At 39.9% G+C, this 20,847-nt stretch overlaps 2 protein-coding genes across 3 annotated transcripts; both read right to left on the reverse strand.

Moving 5' to 3' along the window:
• Nucleotides 1-887: 887 nt before the first annotated feature.
• Nucleotides 888-9,141, reverse strand: nkain1 (sodium/potassium transporting ATPase interacting 1). Of its 2 annotated transcripts, none has more exons than XM_058377538.1 (8): nt 8,880-9,141; nt 8,363-8,667; nt 6,460-6,597; nt 6,164-6,244; nt 4,377-4,574; nt 4,073-4,133; nt 3,880-3,962; nt 888-1,994 (listed from the first exon to the last, which is right to left on the reverse strand). In XM_058377538.1, exons 2-7 carry the CDS (start codon nt 8,429-8,431, stop codon nt 3,880-3,882), a joined length of 630 nt encoding a protein of 209 aa, XP_058233521.1. In that variant the 5' UTR covers nt 8,432-8,667; nt 8,880-9,141; the 3' UTR covers nt 888-1,994. The 2 variants fall into 2 exon arrangements, with proteins under 2 accessions (XP_058233521.1, XP_058233520.1); XM_058377537.1 differs by having other exon boundaries at nt 3,884-3,962; nt 8,880-9,137.
• Nucleotides 9,142-12,551: 3,410 nt separating this feature from the next.
• snrnp40 (small nuclear ribonucleoprotein 40 (U5)) lies at nt 12,552-20,844 on the reverse strand. Its single transcript, XM_058378045.1, has 10 exons — nt 20,584-20,844; nt 19,340-19,469; nt 18,785-18,878; nt 17,805-17,970; nt 16,268-16,390; nt 16,052-16,172; nt 15,855-15,937; nt 13,120-13,181; nt 12,935-13,038; nt 12,552-12,796 (listed from the first exon to the last, which is right to left on the reverse strand). Exons 1-10 carry the CDS (start codon nt 20,692-20,694, stop codon nt 12,747-12,749), a joined length of 1,044 nt encoding a protein of 347 aa, XP_058234028.1. The 5' UTR covers nt 20,695-20,844; the 3' UTR covers nt 12,552-12,746.
• Between the last annotated feature and the right edge of the window lie 3 nt (nt 20,845-20,847).

Consider the following 20,847-nt stretch of genomic DNA (forward strand, 5'->3'; position numbering starts at 1 on the left):
TCTTAAATATTGTATTCAGGATTCATAAGCTGAAGCAGGGACTTTTGCAGTTTACTGTAATCCCTTTAATGCACACTAAATGTACAATCCAAAGGTGATATAAGACTTTGTACCTCTGAATCCCTGTAGAGGAACTCTACATTACATAGAAATTTGCACGTGAACTTTATTGGGCCTATATTCCCTGTTCCCTTCTTTCTTGTCTACAAAGATGCAGATTTATGGCACAGGATCACAATTATTATGTCTCTAAGCTCACATGGAGAAGGCATGCTGAGAATGATGTGTTTTGACAATGTTTGACATGAATATAAAGAATATATAAAGAATATTTTTTAAAAAATCAGCTCATAGAGTACAAGCACTGAATACGTGTTAGCTAAACTTGATGTCTAAACTTTTGAGTCTAAAGTTAAATGTTGTTTTATATGAATATACTAAATCTTTCTGATCCTTCGCATTGTAAGCACAATGGTATAAACATGGAAAAAATGGAGAAAAAAACACTGTGAAATTTGTTAAGGAAAAAAGTTGCCGTATTCTGCAGTTAGCTTTGAAGTCGTTGGCGTATACAGAGAGATTTGTTAACCAGCGACAGTGCGTTCTGTTCTTTTGACTAAGTTTACATTTTACAAATGTTCCTCAATAAGAAAAATGACATGTGAAGCATAATATCCAAGACTTGTAAAATCTAATGTTGACTTTATTCAGAGAATAGAATCATTTTCGTACTGAATTGCTGGCGTCCCATTTTGTTTCTCTCCTGGTTTCTGTTACCTCAATTCGAACACTGTGTACATGTTGTTATCTCACTTGTCTTCAGTATGAACAGTCCTAGAGTTTGAGATATTATTTACCCAAAAAGGACCACATAAACCTTTCATATGTAATATTCTAAAAACAGTTTATTTGTTCCAACAACTCCCGCACCCTCACAGTCTCGTTATTCCCAGCCTCAGCCATGTACATGAATATATATACTTATATATTCAGTGTAAAGTGGTTTACAAATAGACAATTATGGCTACTCACATTCATCCTAGAGTGGACCAGAACATACTTTTTTAGTCCACTCACACATACACTTACGCACATTCGAGTGAGGGTCACACTAATGTACATCCTCTCTACAATCTTCCTGATATTTACATGCAGAAAATCCTACGACATTCCCCAACTACACAACTAGCCAATCTAAAATTTTCACCTAAAACATTACACTGTATTGGCTTAAGTCATAGTATAAAGAAAAAAATGTTCTCTCTCTCTCTCCCTCACACACACGCACACACATACACACAGGAGCTGAAGGAACAGCTCAGAAAAGAGTTCAAAGGTTACCTGGGTCAAATGTTATCCTCCCCGCAAATAACACTAAACATACACACAAATGCACACATGGCAAAAGGATCTGAGTCCTAACATCTTCCCCCACAATGCCTAGGCAAATAGGCAAAACAATGGCATTGTCAGTTACTGGTTTGCCTGCCTTTTCTCCCTCCCCCACAGGCCATGGGCAAATGTACACTGTCTTCTGATCAGAGAAAATATGGTATGCACTTAACACTAAAAAACAAAAATTTCAGTGAGGACGTGGGGGAAAAAAATGGACTCAAACCATATAATGGAAGCACACCATAATCAGAGCACTCAACTCCAATGTGCTAGGAATTATGAAATTGAGCTGCGTTCCGTGGAATAAATCATAGCTATGCATTTCAGATTTGCTAAATAGTTTGTGCACTTTCAATTCCTAAGTACACAGAGACATACACTACGTAGTGTGGCAGTACAAGCTTTCACCCACAGCCTTTCTCTCACAGTGACTCGCTGAATGCACAGTGTCTGTGCTGCAGTTTATTTTTCTGCCAGCAGAGGGAGACAGTTTCAGAAACACAGACAATTTTGTAGAACTATATACTGTAACCCACAATGCACTGGACGGCATCTCTGAAGAGTTCTGCTTTGGGAGCGTCCAGTCTTCCTATCCAGCCCTAGACACAGAAAAAAAAAATCAGAAGTGAGATATAAACTTTACGTTTTATTTTAAACCAAAGCACATTCATACGATGCATTAAATCAGCAGCTGGAGTGGAGTGGAGTGTTTGTAATATCAGCATGGTCAGTTCCTCTCAGGCTTTAGATGGTCCGTTCCTATGTAAATGTATTTTTGCAAATCTTTCGTATCATTATTTTAGGCAAGCATCCAAATAAACGAAAGAAAGAATTAATTAAATTATTTGTTTTTCAAAAAAAATCCTGAAGTGACACCATTTTTTGTTCCAAAAGGCAGTTTTTAAGAAAACGACTACCATAATACCACACTGTTATAAAAACTACCATTTTTATAAATATATTAGACAACCATAAATATGAAAAGCAAATAAAATAACCGACTCAGTGCACATTAATTTCACAAACCTATGTCAAAAAATTTAAGATACTGTTCAAGTGCTGTGAATCCAACAAAAGCCTGTGGGTTGATCTGTAGCCGGCTATGCACAGGAAATGCCTTTACAAATTGTTTGTAAGAAATAAGAAAAGAAGAGATGCTTTATCGCCAGGTCAAGATGTGCCACACTGATAGACAGTGATAAATAGTGGTGTAAAAAAAAAAAAAAATGCAAGCATGCACACTTTGTTGTGAAGACAGTGTCATTTCACACTGAAGGTGGAAAAAGTTTATCTTGGTTTCATTTTTTTGTACATCACATTTTGACAGGAGCGTGTATACTTCTTATATTCATTGTACATAAGCTCACACATGCCCATAGTTGTCTAGTTTTGCTCTGACTGACAGGGGAAGGAGTGATCCCTTTCAGCATCCCCCTTCACCTAGAAAGCACTCCTGGCCATGGATGTCTGGAGCATCGAAGATTGGCAAATGCTTTGCCTTTTTTTTAGAAGCTTAAATGTCAAAGACATGTTGATTTTGACAACAAAAAAAACACTGTTCTAGATTTTTAATTGGTGTCACAGTATTTGTCAAGAATTAATTAGGGTTGGCCTAAGAACTCCCTGCTGAGTTTTAGACGAATCATTTAAACAGGGCATTTATTCACATGCAGAGACTATTTCATCTCAACAGAATTGTATTCCATTTGACACCAATTTGTATCTTGTATCTTTTCCCCTTGTTCTGTATGAGACTGAAACATTTTCACATTTTATTATACACGCTAGTCCTAAAAGACTGGTACAAAATGTGAAATCAACGACTGCTTGTGTACAACAGGAGCGATCACAAAATGCTTCTGAAAGGCTTTTCGTTCATTAGTGATGTTATATCTGTAGATAATTTTGATGTTTTTGAGAATCTGTTGTTTTAGACAGCTTTTACTTATTTCTCTTAACACAACATGGGGCTATTGGGTTTTCATTTTAGAGGAAAATTAGCAGATGGAGAAAACCTGCTGAAGTGTTCTGTTACACTGTTTATTCGGCTGCTCCCTGTTTGGGGTCGCCACCAGTGAATCGTTCCGTCTGCATGCTTTGATTTTGGCACAGGTTTTATGCTGGATGCCCTTCCTGACACAACCCTCCCATTTTATCCAGGCTTGGGACCGGCACTGAGAGTTAACTCTACAGTGGCTGGGTTAGCGCCCTGCCCGAGAATTGAACCCGGGCCTCAGCAATGAGAGCACGGGATCCTGCCGCTGGACCACCAGGAGGCTTTGGAGTGTTCTCTTATAAAACAGAACAAAAATCAATGAAAATATTTTACCTATCAACTTACTACTTGAAAGCTTCTTCTAATGCTAGTGACTGGCTTTATTGACCAGACTGATGATAAACTGAATGTTTATCTCTCTGTAAATGAAGTTGAATTTCCCAAATTTCCCCCATTATAAATCCCATATTAAGATAAAATGATGTTACCTACGTGTAAAGAGGCTGCAGCTGTAGGTGGGAACTCTTTTGTGGTGGCTGATACCCATACCCATAACCGCCGATGAAATCAACTGTGACACACACACACAGAATCAAAAATGACAAAAAACTGTTATGGACAACGTGTTAAGAAAGTGCATCTAAAACAGTAGTAATAAACTGTTAAATAGATAATACTTACAGCTGTCCTCATCATCCAGGAAGACTTTGCTAACATAGCAGGCGTATACAAAGCCAAAAAGCTAGAACAAAAACAGAATCGAGTCAAAAAATGTTGTGTTTTAATGCAAAATGGCCAGTGGGTATTTCAAGACTCATAAGCTCATTTACTTAAAAGATTTTAATTTTATTGGCTGAATATAGAGAAAACAGATTAATCACTTATTTTGTTGCGTAGTGTAGTTCACACTGACAAATAGACAAACAGTGACCTCTTTTATTAAGGTCTTTAAGGAACTGATAAAAAGAGGGAAAAAAACACTCACTGCGAGAAACACTTGCAGGGCAGAGCTGACCACCTCTATGTATTGGTAGTCCAGCAGGCAGCCACTGACCGTGATCACATGATGGTCTTGTGGAGCCAATGGGGAGTCAGGCACTGTTGTAACTAAGCAACCAGGCCCATTCTCCATCCACCAGGAGCGATGTAAAGAGGTATTAAATGTCATCAGGAAATCTCGATCCTATACATAGATGTGGAAAAAACACAAGTATGTACTGTGAATTGTTAAACAAATAAATACCTCACAAAGAAAACATCTGTCTGGTCGGTAGAAAAATGCTACAAAACCATATCACAGAGTCAGTTTAACTGACCTGTATAATTTAAAGCTATGGATAATTTGATATCAATAAAAGAAATGTTTAAAGTACAGTCACACACATTTCATCTTGGCATGTGATAATATATAATATTTATATGTCCATTTTACCACTCAGCTTTATGAGAGTCTGGTTTTGTAATGTATATCCTGTTATATGTGCAGCTGGATCAAACATATGCTGTCCAACCCCCGTAGAAAAAGGTGTGGACTGCCCACAGTGTTTATACACTGTGTTCTGGTCATTATCCTGTGTTGTTGCTTGCGCCTCATTTATAATAAACCAGAAGAGTGTCGCTTGAAATTCAGGCATTTCAAAACATTTGAATCAAAGCCTTAAATCTATTGGATTTCTCAAGGGAACTAAAAACCAAACGATGACAATATTATGCACTTATATACAGGTGTGTATCAGCCACAGCCATCCATGCCTGGGAGCCAAGAAAGCAATGCACTCTGGATGGAAGGGGTGGCATACTCTCTCTCTCTCTCTCCTGTCAATCACAGCGACACTAGAGATCTGTGTGCATCTGTGAGCTCATGTATCCGTTAGTGCTTTCCTCTGAGTGTAGTGTGCTGCCCTGTGATGCTGCATGAGTATCAAGTTAGAAAAAATGAAATGGCTACTTTCAAGAGTCTTTGAGAAAGCTTTTGTTAGTCTTCACCCACTCGGTAAGTGTCGTATGAAAGGAGAAAGTGTGCATACGGAATGAGATCTCATATACACTGTATTTGGCTTGTCTGGCTGAGATGAAGTGGAGCTGCAGCTGGTTTTTACTTCATATGATAATTTCTACCCAAGGTATGAATGTGAATGCGATCCGGGACAAACTTTATGCAAAATCCTCACTCAATTCACCCTAGAAAAATCCCAAACTGCTCTTTATCTGGTCACCTTATACATTCTATTAATAGTAACTAGTGTTATATATGTGATTTAGCACTCAGACGTAAGTAGCAGTGATTTTCAGTGTTTCCTTTTCTCTCACTTTTTCCATTCAGACTTTCATTAAGATTTGCTGGCAGCTAGAGGACATGTTCAGGTTACATTCATGCATGATGGCAGTCACTTATGCAAATACCTGTACCCAAATGCCTCATGTATCCTCAGATGGACACAGAAGCATAAACCAGGCTTTTTATTTTTAGGAAGAATACACCAGAGCTCTCTTGTTTATTGACAATCTTAGTGATTAGTAATTTTTAAATTAGTGAATTTTCCGGTTTTAGATTTGTCAGTCTGTTTTATGTCTTCACTTATTAATGTTTACTTCTTCTCTTTTTTTTTTTACTCATTTCTATTTTGTTGAACTGGATAAACCCATTCCATTGCAGTGAGTGGGCTTGTATGATTAAAACGGTCCCAAACAAATCAAGTACAAAGCATTAGTAGGTCACACAAATAATAAGCCATAACAGGTGAGCTAATCATTCTTCTTTCTTTTATTTACCTGAGACAGGTGGCCCACCTCCAGGTAGAAGCAGATAATGAAAGCATTCCAACCAACCCAGACCACCAGCCACACTGCATACTGAACACACACAAAGTAAAGGCACAGCAGTTAACATAAAAAAAACAAAGCACTAGACACATGTAGCAGAGAAGCAACTCCGATTCATACAAGTCAAACAACAATGATGACTGTACAGTGGATGCTTTGACTGATTTCTATTGTATGCTCTTACTCAGTCAACATATGCAGGTGTGCAATTACCAGTATCTGTGTGTACGCAGGTGTGCACTTACCAGTATAAGATATCGTGAGCGGACCTGCACTGTCCCAAACACTCCCAGAATGACAGCCAGGATGTGAAGAAAGTTTGCCAAGATGGGAGCCCATTGATATCCCAGGAAATCAAACACCTGCCTCTGCAGCACAGCCAGCTACAAATACACATATGCACACATGCATAAAGTACATAAGCACTATAGTAAAGAACACATAACCACTAATAACACACTAATTTTGCACTCAAGTGTATTGGTTATTATAATATACATCCATTAAAATACTGAATAAAGATGTTCAAAAGCTGTTGAATAGGACAACTGTGAATGAATAATTAAAGAGCCTGACATTCTAGCTGCCTGCTTTTGAATATTTTGAATTGTTCAGTCTTTAAAAATAGATAGGCTATGATGTAGCCAAGTTACTGACTTATTTTCTTGTGCCTTACATATACACAAATAGAGTAACCTCTCCTTCCTGGCTACTTTAAGCAGCCTCTGAGGAAGGCTGTTGCATCACAGACCTGGCCTACATAGCAGACCCAGCGTTCTGCCCAGAATGGGACGTCTGGTATTGTTGGCTCCTATTAACAGGTGAAGCTCAAACAAGCTACAAGCATCCAAGAAACAATCTGCTTGGAACAAGTTTTGTGAATCATCCAGGCAAAAACAGGAATCGGCCACAGAGCAACTGTACAACGAGTGTCCACAGTGTGCCACAGTGTCAGCTGCAAATACATGCCTGCTGAATCAACACAACAGTCAATACAACCAGTATCAATTCACAGCTGCTCAAGTGACAGTTTTTTATATACCATACACTATATAAAACTGTTATATGGGTGATGTATGATGCTTTGATTGCAATTCAGTTACAAAGGGTTAAAATTGGTCCATCACACATATACTCTTACCATAACTTATCAAGCATCTGTGGACTGCACAGGCAAAATGAGCCATAAAAGGGCAATAAAACACGACCATCCATTTAGGCCAGGGGCAGACAAATGCAACGGGCCCTTCACACACACACACACACACACAAGTAATCCCACAGCGCTCTGCTGCAGCTGTTTCCATGGAAACTGCCTGGAGCCCCAGCCCACAGCCCTATGAGAAAAGAGCCCCTACCTCAGGAGATCCCTTTTTGCCACATGCACACTCTCACAAAACACACACCGAACTGGGGCATTAAAAGTTTCTGTGAAATCCATTCTAGTGACGATTGTTGTTATGTTACCAATATCAACATTCCGAGTACTGGCCGATACCCGACACTGATCCGATACTGATTTCCTCCAGTTCTCTGTAAGCTTGTGTTGCTGATTGATGTGAAACTTGACAGGCCTGACACCAGTGTGTGCTAACCCCTTAAAAATCTCTGGGATTCTCAGCAGGTCCAGTCTTAGGTCTGGAATCATATTCCTTTTCAGTCTGTGTCACTGTAATTACTACATAATCCAGCGTAGCTGTTAAAAATATGGCTGGAAAATCTGTGTCATGTTAGTCATAATCCATTTCCACAGCATATTGTATACCAGTTGGATAAGAACAACATCTTAGGCCAATATCTTTTTTTTTTTGAAGCACATTCTCATGTGGCTGTTACAAAGAGACATAACTGAGACAGGATACATCTGAGCAGTTAAGGGCAGGTTGGTGTTGCTGGGATTTAAACTCACAACAGTGAGTAACCCCAAGCCTGAAACCCTGTCCTAGTACAGATCATCTATATGTAGACTGTCTGTCCAGAAATAATAACAAGAGCAGATTTTTACCCTTTGATTCACAAAGCCCGCTCCCCACCTCCTCATTCACCTCCTCAGTCACTCATTCACTCAGACTTCTCTCAGACACAACTGAACATGTGAGTATGAAATCAGTGTGATGGAAGGGACCACAGCGCAAGGCGTTCACCTACCAGCTGCAAGGAGCAGATGACCACCAACGTGCACCTCCCGTCGCAGCGGCCCATGCTCTCGCGCTTCATGCACGGCTTGGGCCCCGCGAGGCGCCGCGAGAAGGACGGGTCTCCGTTGAGGTCCAGCGTGGCGGCGGCTGTATACCGTTATTTATACACACCAAACCGTCAGGGAGCCCAGCGGGCTGCAGCCGCGGTGCCGTGCGTTAATACTTCAGCGCTGTTGATGACCATAACCGCACTTCAGCCGCGTCTCCGGGTGACTTTGTTCTCACACGGAGCCGACCGCAACGGGTCGGCCACGCCTTCATTCCGCGCGAGGGGATTCAAGAAAGCACAAAGAACAGCACACACACGCGCGCGCACACAGACAGAAAGAGGAGAACATGTTTAACTTGCACAAATGAGCATCATATGATAAGCAATCACACGGACAGCGAATGGGGAGGGGGTATGGGGGGTAAAAATACCGCAAATGAAATCAGTGCGAGGCACAAAGCACGCCTTTGTCACTTACCGCGCGCGCTGTCCGCCGTCGCTTTCTCCCGAGGAAAAACAGGCCAATTTTAAAGAGACAGATTTAGCTGAGACTGAAGCTCGCTTATGAGCATCCCTCCGTACCGCTCGACTCTTTGTCAACACCGACAGGAGGGCGAGAGAAAGGGATTATGGGTGGAAACCAAACCCTCGTGCAAGTTTACCAGCAGTCCGCGCGGGGGAGTGCGCCTCCTTCTCCTTCTCCTCCTCCAGCCAGGCGCGTGAACACAAAGGAAAAGAGCATGGCTTCATCCCTAATGGCACCCTACCCCCTATCTAAGTGAAGGCTGTAACATGGTGCAAGGAAGAATGGCCTCAAATGGAGTGTATTATATGTGCAAAGGGACTTGGTCAGGATTCAGATTAAGTATAGGCTAGAAAGGGCAAAGAAAAGAAAGATATAGCACCAAGATTATGTTTTTGGAGAGGACAAAATAGCCTTAAAGTTTTGATGCACAAATAGTTGTTTGATAGCTATACCCTTTTATTAACTTATAAATAAAGGACAAATTGAGTATCACTTGATTAACACATTGTATTCTCAATATACAGTATGTTCAGGATGATTATTAAAGGAGCTGTTTGTTTTTAGATCCATATTCGTGGTAAAAGCTTCTCACTTAGGGTATGGAAAAGGATGGCAAATGTGTTCACATTCATTATATTGTAGTTAACATCAGCTGTAGGTTATAAGACCAATTGTATTTATAAGATAATCTACCTACCTAGATGTTTACATTCATAGCTGCAGTCTTATTTTCTTTTAAATATCATCCTTTCCTGCTTTTCCACCAAGGTCATCAAAGTGCTTACCAACTATTCCCACTTGATTCTGGGGAAATCCCAAATCTCTTAACAAAGAGTTTGGGGAAAACCTGGAGCTTTCCCCCCTCAAATCACACAAAATATTCCTTGCAGTTACTCCTGGGGCAGCTGGTATAGATGGGCTTGAAGGACTATGCCCCACACCCCCTCCAAAGCAGCCCCTCCACCCGCCCTCTTCTTTCAAAACAGACTTTAAAAAAGCACCATTTCAGATTATTTGGAGAAAACGAATGGCAAAAGGTGGATTTTTGTAAAACCAAGTGCAACAGCACCACCAAGGGTAATAAGTAAAATACACAGAATGGCAAGGAGCAGCAATACTGGGGCTGATTCTTTCTAACCCAGACTGTTCAAGTGCGCTGTCAGGTAATTACACTGAGTTAAATTTGACCCTATTTGGGCTGATACTTTTCATCCCATGTCACTGACAGATTCGTCACACAGTGTAATAAAGAGAGACATGACGTTATCATTATTTTATTTTCCATAAAAATGCCTTTTGAGCAGAAACTAAAAGTAGATAGACTAAGCACACATTCTTCATTCAACATACAAACAACACAAAAGGACAGTTTACAGAAACAGAAGCTTAATGGTTTTTAGTCTGAAGAGTTACAACTTTTCTGCCAGCCATCTTTGTTATTTAATGGAAACTCAGCAGGCAATTGCAGACCTGAAAGACTTTTTTTTTATTACTAATCCGTAATCTTAGACTCACACACCTAAAGACTTAAGTGTGTGTGGGTGTGTAATAGTTTACCCAGCATCATTTTTATTTTATCACCTTGTGATATAATACACCCTGCATTGCTCAACCCTAATAGTTTTACCATCAAGCCATTAATAGATATTTGATTTTACCACAACCAGCCATCAGAAATAAATTCCATAGATTTACAGGTTTATGCTACATAAAATGTATTAAACAGCTTCATACTGTGTGTAATTTAGCACCATTTATATTATCGTATAATAAAGTAAGGATAGCTTGTGAACTTGAGATACTTCTATAACATTAATATGTAGAGAATAATATAATATTGACTTCCAGTTATTTAATATAAAATAGTTTAATCCTGTACTCTCCTCCACTTAATTAATATTGCCGAGTGATAATATTACAAACTCACCCATACCAAGCAAATGGCCAAGCAAAACGATCAGGGATTTTACTCAAAGATAGTACAAGAAGTATAGTACTACTCGGAGAAAGAGTGAGCTTTGTCTGCAGTCTGTTATGACCCGTCCCTGGAGCTTGGACCTAGACCACTGGATATGTCTGAGATGTTTTTGGACATCATCAGTGCCAATGTCACAATAATGAGTGTGTGTGACTCTCTATTATTGTGGCATGTAGTGATGGTAGTTCTACACAACACTGACATGATAAAACAAGCTGATATAATGTACCATGAACCAAAGGAAAAATACCCAGAACCTCATCACACATGCAGTTTTAAATAAATACTAAAGACCCTTAATTTCCATTCTTTTTAATGATTGCTTGTTTTATACATTTAGCATTCTGCTGGCAACTTTGCTGCTTTCTAATGTGTTTTACAACCTGTATACATTTTATTCTGGTCCTGCCATACACAAGAAGGCCTAGCATCATGTAAGTGATAGAGTTTGTGTGTTTTTGCACTTCTTTTTACATTTCAGTGTTTGTGTCATGGCAGCCTTCCATAAATATCTTCTGTTTGACTATTAGATAAATAGACTACTAATAAGCAAATTCTACCTGCGCAACTTCTTTTAGATCTGCTCTGCTTTCTTTTTTTTTGCCAAACGTTTCATGCCTCCAGGGTTTTCACCAGCAAAGTGAAAGAAAAATAAAGGAACGACAGCACAAATGAAAAACGTCTTGACGATAATTTAGTCTAAATGTTGAATGAAAGATAAATTGCTTAAGATCATAACTATTATAATTATACTTCTCTGTCTGCAGCTTGATGCCACTTTACATCCCTTTCTTTTTGGCAGTTTCTGTGGTTCATCTATTTATTTATATTTAAAAAAAAATATATATATTTTTTTTTAAAAAAGCACCAGACAATGCCAGTAATCCTTGTATGAAAACACAGAAACCGGCTCTTCTGCTGCTGCAAGAAAATGTTACACACGATTTGGTTTTTTTTGCAGATTGTAATTGGTAATTTTTTCATAGCTCAACTTATAATAGCTTTTACATGAACTGTGAAATGCACAAAATTATTCCTCAGACTATCCAGGTTAAACTAATTGTAATGGTTTCTATATGAATGTGAGATTGGGTTTTAGTTTTATAATCTTTCTTCTGGATTGCTTCCGACAGACAGATAGATAGATAGACATTCCCGAAAAATGGGCACACAATCTAGCACAGAACAATCTAGTTTGCAGGGAGGATGACGGACAGAATCAGGATCTGTTCAGAGGACACGAAGGAGACAGTTAAAAGAAGCAAATAGTGGATCCACAAGTTTTTACAGAACATATATTTCACATTCATATTTTACAAAGAACTGCGCGAACCTATAAACAGATATAACTTTGTCCAAACATGAAATAAGGTGCAATTTGTTTTGTTTGGATCATGAAGGAACATCTGTGAAACCTATTAAATGTCTTGTTATAAATTATATGGTCTTGACAGAATGCAAACCTGCAATTTACTGTATTTATGTATCAACATGCAGAGCTCTAAACACTGAGCAAACAAATGCAGTTCCACTGTAGCTAAAGTTAAATCGCTTAAGATAGTCTTGTTTTCAGATTCCTGTACATTCTGCTGATCGGGACAGCAAAAAGAACCAGATATTGTTGAGAAATAAAAAGAACACCAACATTCCTTTCTCCAAAAATGAGTTTATTAAAAGCATAGAAAAGGAAATGAACATTTTTATCCTTGGCAAAGGACTGTCACAAAATTGAATTTTTCCGTTTCTCAAAACCATTAATCCCCATGCTGACTCCACACACGCACGGTCGCACTCATGCACGCACACACACTCACATACACACTCGCACGCGCACACACACACTACTGAATTTCCCCCATGTAGAGGCGCTTATCACTGGATCCAGAAAGAACTGTGGAAGAAGAAAACATCCATCATGAAATTAAATAGAACACAACAAGCAAAGACTCCAGATTTCTTACTTTCTAGACACACACTCTAAATTTCCTCTGTGTTAAAGATAAAATGGTAGAATTTTAGGTGTATATACCAATAGGTTCCTCAGGATGGAAGGCCACCTCGTTGACTGATCCTGCATGGCCAGGAAGTTTATAAAGGATTCTACGAGAGGTCGTGTCCCAGATGTACACAAACCTAAAAAAGCAAACACGCAGAATTATACACCGATCATTAATATGAATGCTTATATAGTTCTGTAGGCACACGGTCTCTTACCTGTCAGCGGAGCCTGCCGCTATCTTACTGCCATCTGCTGACCAAGAGCAGCGTAGAAGATTCTTCAGACAAAAGAAATCCATAAAACATTTAGTACATGCATCGGTTTCCACCATCACAAAGGCATAACGTGCAGTTGCTCATTAGGAGAGATGATCTCAAAAGAAAGGATAAGATAATACAATGTGGGAGTGAGTGAGAAGAGAGATGAAACACTATCTAATAAAAATAGTTGATGTGTATTCAGGAATCATTCACAGCTCCACAGACAAAATGTGGGTGTAAATTTGTACGTCTTATTCAGCTGGCTTTTCTCTGGACAAACACTAACCTTCAAAAGTGGACAGCAGATAAAATATGTATATGTTTATACAGCTTTAATGACATTAATGTGGCTGAAAATAGTTGAAATTTAGTTCTATAATAACCGATACAGCAATGATACAGGATTTCTGAGTAGCTACAGTGAGGGAAAAAATGATTTGATCCCCTGCTGATTTTGTACGTTTGCCTACTGACAAAGAAATGATCAGTCTGTAATTTTAATGGTAGGTTTATCTGAACAGTGAGAGACAGAATAACAAAAAAAATCCAGAAAAACACATTTCAAAAAAAGTTATACATTGATTTGCATTTTATTGAGTGAAATAAGTATTTGACCCATTTGCAAAACATGACTTAGTACTTGGTGGCAAACCCTTGTTGGCAATCACAGACGTCAGACATTTCTTGTAGTTGGCCACCAGGTTTGCACACATCTCACATCTCAAGGAATTTGGGCCCACTCCTCTTTGCAGATCCTCTCCAAGTCATTAAGGTTTTGTGGCTGACCCTTTAGCTCCCTCCACAGATTTTCTATGGGATTAAGGTCTGGAGACTGGCTACGCCACTACAGGACCTTAATGTGCTTCTTTTTGAATCACTCCTTTGTTGCCTTGGCCGTGTGTTTTGGGTCATTGTCAGGCTGGAATATCCATCCACAACCCATTTTCAATGCCCTGGCTGAGGGAAGGAGGTTCTCATCCAAAATTTTATGGTACATGGCCCCGTCCATCATCCCTTTGATGCAGTGCAGTTGTCCTGTCACCTGGGGATGGTGTACTTGGGGTCATAGGCAGCATTCCTCCTCCTCCAAATACAGCGAGTTGAGTTGATGCCAAAGAGCTGGATTTTGGTCTCATTTCACCACAACACTTTCACCCAGTTCTCCTCTGAATCATTCAGATGTTCACTGGCAGACTTCAGATGAGCCTGTACATGTGATTTCTTTAGCAGGGGGACCTTGCGGGTGCTACTGGATTTCAGTCTTTCACGGCGTAGTGCGTTACCAATTGTTATCTTGGTGACTATGGTCCCAGCTGCCTTGAGATCATTGACAAAATCCTCCAGTGTAATTCTGGGCTGATTCCTTGCCGTTCTCATGATCATCGAAACTCCATGAGGTGAGATCTTGCATGGAGCCCCAGACCAAGGAAGATTGACAGTCCTTTTGTGTTTCATCCATTTGGGAATAATCACACCAACTGTTCTCACCTTCTCACCAAGCTGCTTGGCGATGGTCTTGTAGCTCATTCCAGCCTTGTGTAGGTCTACAATCTTGTCCCTGACATCCATGGACAGCTCTTTGGTCTTGGCCATGATGGAGAGTTTGGAATCTGATTGATTGCTTCCTTCTGTGGACAGGTGTCTTTCATACTGTTAAGGAGCTGAGATTAAGAGCACTCCCAGAGAGTGCTCCTACTGTAATCTCAGCTTGTTACCTGTATAAAAGACACCTGGGAGCCAGAAATCTTTCTGATTGATAGGGGATCAAATACTTATTTCACTCATTAAAATGCAAATCAATGTAGAACTTTTCTGAAATGCGTTTTTATGGATTTTTTTGTTATTCTGTCTCTCACTGTTCAAATACACCTACCATTAAAATTACAGACTGACCATTTCTTTGTCAGTGCAAAATCGTACAAAATCAGCAGGGGATCAAATAATTTTTTTCCCCTCACTGTACATAGTACTAACTAGATTTGTAATGCAATATTGGTGTATTACTAACTACTTATAGGTAACAAATAACATGTTTTGCCCCATGAAACATTTGTAACCTTCGAAAAGCAGTGACAGATTCGCATTATGTATAAGATAGAACTGTATTAATCAAAGGAAATTCTTTTGCCAGAGACTGCTTCAAATTAATTTTTTTTTTCTTGTATATATATATATATATATATATATATATAAAGAAATAATCTATATATAAAAATAAATAAATAAAGCTGTTAAATTGGCTTTATTTGTTATCACTAAAGCAGTGGTGTCCAATCGTATCCACAAACGGCCGGTGTGGTTGCAGGTTTTCATTCCAACCGAGCAGAAGCCACACCTGAGTCTATCGAAAGCCAAGATCAGTTTTAAACAGGTGGAATCAGGTGTGGCTCCTGCTTGATTGGTATGAAAACCTGCACCCACACCAGCCCTGTTGTGGATAAGATTGGACACCTCTGCTGTAAAGGAATGTAAAATAGTACAAATAAATAAAGCCTTCAAATAAGCATGCGTGTCCAAAACTCTGACTGGCAATGTGCAACAACAAAAAAAAATCTTCAACCTGTTTTTTTTTTTTAACCAAATTTTAAAGATTAGAGAAAACAGATCATCCACCTGCCCTGTATAACCTGTATTAAACTGTGTAATTATTACAAAAGACTACCATTACTGCACTTTATTTTCTGACTTACCTTTTCAAAATTGTGGGCATTTCCCTGGAAAATCTTCACACATCTCTCTTTAGGGGCAAATGGACGGATATCCCAGACACGCACTAAATCACAGAGGAGAGATTATCTTAAAGAGGATTTAACAACACAATATTTTAATCTCACGATCAGAGTCTGCATCTCTTTCTCTCTCTCACATATCAAAAGCAGCCACTCACCACTGTTGTCCATGGAGTTGGACAGTAAATAGGATCCCTCTGAGCTGAGACTGAGACCCGTCACCGAGTCTCCATGTCCCTGCATGCTGTAAATCAGCTTATTCTGTCTCAGGTCCCATACCTGCAACATACACAAACATACACACGTAAAGAAACCCACTGACAAACACAAGCCGAGGCAGCGTGTGAACATGTCTGACATTCTGGATGATGAACCTTGATGTCATTGTCGATGCCTCCTGAGATGATCTGGTCACTGGTGTCGTTGAAGGTAACACTTAGAACCTGGTACGTGTTTTGGAACGTATGAACTGATGCCTTCTTCCTGATGTCCCACAGCTGAAAACCAAGGAACAATTCATTTTTTTAACCAAACATTCATAATTACTTGACAACAATACACCACACTAACAATTCTGCATTGTTATTGTGTCTGCATTCATGATCAAGACCGTTAAATTCTATTTATTTTACTACAATTGTCTTACGGAGTGTTTACTTTTCAGAAGCTGATTTATGTTACATTAACATATGTAGGTTTGTCAGAATGTATTACATCCAGACTGTCTATAAATAAAATTTGCCTCACTGTGGAAACAGGATCAAATTTCAAATCCAATTTTTATTTATAGTACACATCACGTATTTACAGAGAATAACAGCAAATAACGGCTGCGAACGGTGGTCGCTCAAGTGATTAAGGCTCTGGGTTGTTGATTGGAAGATTGGGATTCAAGCTCCAGCACCACCAAGCGGTCACTGTTGGGCCCCTAAGCAAGGCCACTAACCACCCCCCCTTGCTCCAGGGGCACTGCATCATGGCTCGCCCTGTGCTCTGACCCCAACCCTCCAAGGAGCTTAGTGGTTAAGGTGTTTGGACTACTGGTCAGAAGGTTGTGAGTTCTGCCAAATGCCAGAAATGTAAATGTACTTTTTTTTTGCCCAAACTGTTGTTCTTACAAAAAAAGTGTATACAAAACAAAAAAAATTCACATGTTCCCCATTCTTCCAGGAATAACCAGATAAACTTGTGCTTCCATGTAGATAGTGGAGACCAGCCACTGCAGCTGAACATCCTTGGATGAGAGCATTCAATGCCCTGTTCTTTATTACTGGAGTTCCCATCTATCTGGGTTAGGCTGGGGTGGTGGTAGTTCAAGTGGTTAAGGACCGGAAGATCGAGGTTCAATCCCCAGCACCGCCAAGCTGCCACCACTGGGCCCTTAAGCAAGGCCCCCAACCCACCCTGATCCAGGGGGCTGCATCATGGCTGACCCTGCACTCTGACCCCAACTCCCAAGGATGGGATATGTGAAGAAAGAATTTCACTGTGCAGTAATGTATATGTGACAAATAAAGACAACTTAACCTAACTTAAATATACTAAACAACGTAAGAGAAAATAATGCCAGGGCTAATTTGACTTATTTATACTCCAGATACTCCTCAGATAGATGTGGCATCATTGAGATTTGTCTCACTGCAAATTCCTAGTGCCAAGAAGCACCACACATGTAATTATTTGACTGGTCCAGAATACTGGAAGTACTGGACACTTTAATACATTTGATACAATCATCACTGCAAAAAAATCTTTTCAGCCCAGATCAAACAGCCTAAAATAGATCTGATTCAACTTGCCTGCTGAACAGAACCTGAACTCGGTGTTCAACAAAACAAAGATTTGATTAATCTCTTCTTGTCTCTCATGTGTAGCTAATCGTCATGCATTTCTGATTTCTGTCTTATTTACCTTCACAGTTCCGTCATCACTGCCAGTGCAGGCCAGCTGTGGTCCACGGCGGGCAGGAAAACAAGAGTTTACAAAGGATGTGTGACCTTTCAGTCTCTTCACACGCTCGCCAGTCTCGCTGTCCCACACACAGACGGTCTTATCCGTACTGGCTGAAAAGAGCAGACTGGAGGGAAAACGGACACAGACATCAGAAACAGTGTTTAAAAAGCATAGCCAGCAGAGTTGACTTACACAGTGCAAAAAGCATGTGCATGTGGGTGTGAATGAAAACTCATAACTCATCTCATAACTCTTTTTCAGTAATCAGAAAACAATAAAAGTGCATGTATATTATAGGAGCACAAAGACTAAAATTATCTATATACATACATAGTTTTTAATTTTCAAATAAATTTCTAAACCAAAGCTGGCAATTTTCCTTGAACATAAAGTGCTTCTGTTGTACTGTAGCTCTGCCCTTTGGTTCAGTTTGCACCTTAACACATTTATTTGTCACAGTTGCCAAGTAAGAGAGAAACTGATTCTTTTGCATCTTTGCTACTTGACTTGGTTTGATTTTACACTGAACAAACAAATGAACCAAACAACAAAAACATTTAGATTGAGTGCCATGTGGGTGAAAAAAAAAAAAACCCTGTGCCAAATAGAAGTACAGAAATCATAGAGAACAAACATGTGGAACGGTGAGTCAGTGCCAAGTTTAGCATTTCACATGAAATGATGCAAAACACAGACAGCATGTTAGTTCACTTCCTGCACCCAGACTGCTTGTTGTCGCTGCAATCAAACCAATGTGGGAACCAATTCGTATGGAACCAGGTGCCAATGTTGGAGTCAAACAGGCGTATATGTGAAAGCACTCTAAACTTACACCAGGGCTGGTCAAAGAACTCAACCTCTCCAAATTACTAATCACATGAGGAAAATAGGTGTTAGAGCGCTGTGCAAAGTTTGTATCAACTTGAGAACATACGAACCTGCCGTCTGTGTTATAATGAAGCTCCATTACAGCTCCGGTGTGGCCCTTTAGTGTGGCAAAGTTTTCACATTCTCCATACACGTTCCATAACACTGGACAAGACACAAACAGCGTTTCAGAAATATTCCATATTTAAAGACAAAGAAATTACATTTAGTTACACTAATTAGTCAAATAACAGCCAGTAATATGTGAAACACACAAAATACATGCTGGACATGCTACAAGCCTTCAAAATACCCTTTGTTTTACTAGAGACTGAAATAAGAACCTGCCAAGAAGACCACAAAGTGGGCAGACATTACAAGAAGCATTAGTTTTACTCAGAATACTAAAACACCATTAACTGTGGCTTTAATCAGTTTAAATCTTACAGAGTGAGCTGAACCCTGAGCACAGTCAGTGATAAAACTGAGTGTTTTGGTAGACGTTTGCAATTAAAGGGCCGCTCTGAGATGTACCCACCAAAACATGGCACAGATACACAGAAAAGCATCACAACTACAAACAAACGCAGTGGGGTTTTTAAAAAGTACTTAGTGAAATGTCGTACATATGAGGCGGTCAAATCCGGCAGAAGCAAGCATGGAGCCATTAGGGTGAAACTTGCAGCAGTAGACTTCTCCTTCATGCCCAGACAACAACATTATAGGAGCCTGCAAACTGGAGCTGCGTGGAGGACCCTATGAAACACACACACAAAGATAATACATCACATTGTTCAACTGTTCAGTTAATAATGATCACTGATAACTTAGCAGTGGACTTGAGGCAGCATCATTAAATTATAAAATCCCTTTCGACACATTTTGTCTGTGTTTTTGATGGCATAACATGGAACCTTGCTTTAGAGATGCACCGATTCCATATGTCCATTTTCAGTGCAAAATTAGAGCCATGAGTTGTCTATAAGCTTCTGCTAGCAAGTTAGGAGAAAAGTCATAGGACTAGTCAAGTCAAGAGGTGTCATATAGCTGATGCAGTACATAGTTATATAAAACAACATTCCGATAGGACCCTGGTGCTACATAAGGCAACACAGGCAGCGGTAGCTTCAGTGGTTAAAGCTCTGGGCAGCTGGGATCAGTGTTCAAGCCCCAGCACCATCAAGCTTCCACCATTAGGCCCTTGAGCAAGGCCCTTAACCCACCCTGCTCCAGGGGCGCTGCATCATAGCTGACCCTGAGCTCCGACCCCAAACCTCCAAGGATGGGATATGTGAAGAAAAAATTTTCACTGTGCAGTACTATATATGTGACAAATAGACACAATTTAACACAGAACTACAGGCTAGAAAGTTAAATTAACCTATTTGTGTCCTGTGCTCAATATGCAAGATCTGTGTTTGTGCTGTTCATTGAAATCAGTGGATCAGCTTGAGGAAATGACAAAACACACTTTGAGCTGATCCAAGGCTGGAACTGTGTTTTCCTACTATATTCAATTATTTACACTCCATTTTGGTTTCCATATTCATATCCACATGCAATTTCTATGATTTACTTTGATCATTCATGTAAAGGTTTTGTAGGTTAATAACGCACTGTTTAAAGTCTTAATTATAAAATAAAAATAAAAAATACCCTCAGACTATTGTGCTACCAAACAGGCTGTGATGCATTATAACTGATTATAACCATGTTTTTATGACCATGATTATTTTGGCCATTATGGTGCAAGTATAACCCTGGCTCTGTCCCAAATCGCTTCTACCTTGATAAAAAAGTGCACTAGTTGCTGAAATCAGAAAGTTTATCATGAGTTTATCATTAATGGAGTCAGCAGCACATGCAGTACCATAGTAGCGAGTTGTTGCGACTGCGCCGCTGCCACCAGCTCGGTCCTCGGCCTCTTCACCCCCGCGGGAACCAGGGCCATCTCCGCGCCTCGCTTCACAGCTTCGATCATTGTTGTTTTTAAAGCGGCGGCCCTTCAGGAACCAAACAGAAAAAGAAAGATCGCAGTTTTCTCTCGTGGCTGGAGTGTGTATGAATTAAGCAGTCCACCGTCCGCCGTCCGCCATTAAGCGCTCACTCGGGTTAAGGAAACCCTTCCGCCGCA

The sequence above is a fragment of the Hemibagrus wyckioides genome, linkage group LG24, assembly GCF_019097595.1.
Source record: "Hemibagrus wyckioides isolate EC202008001 linkage group LG24, SWU_Hwy_1.0, whole genome shotgun sequence".
NCBI classification, from domain to species: Eukaryota; Metazoa; Chordata; class Actinopteri; order Siluriformes; family Bagridae; genus Hemibagrus; species Hemibagrus wyckioides.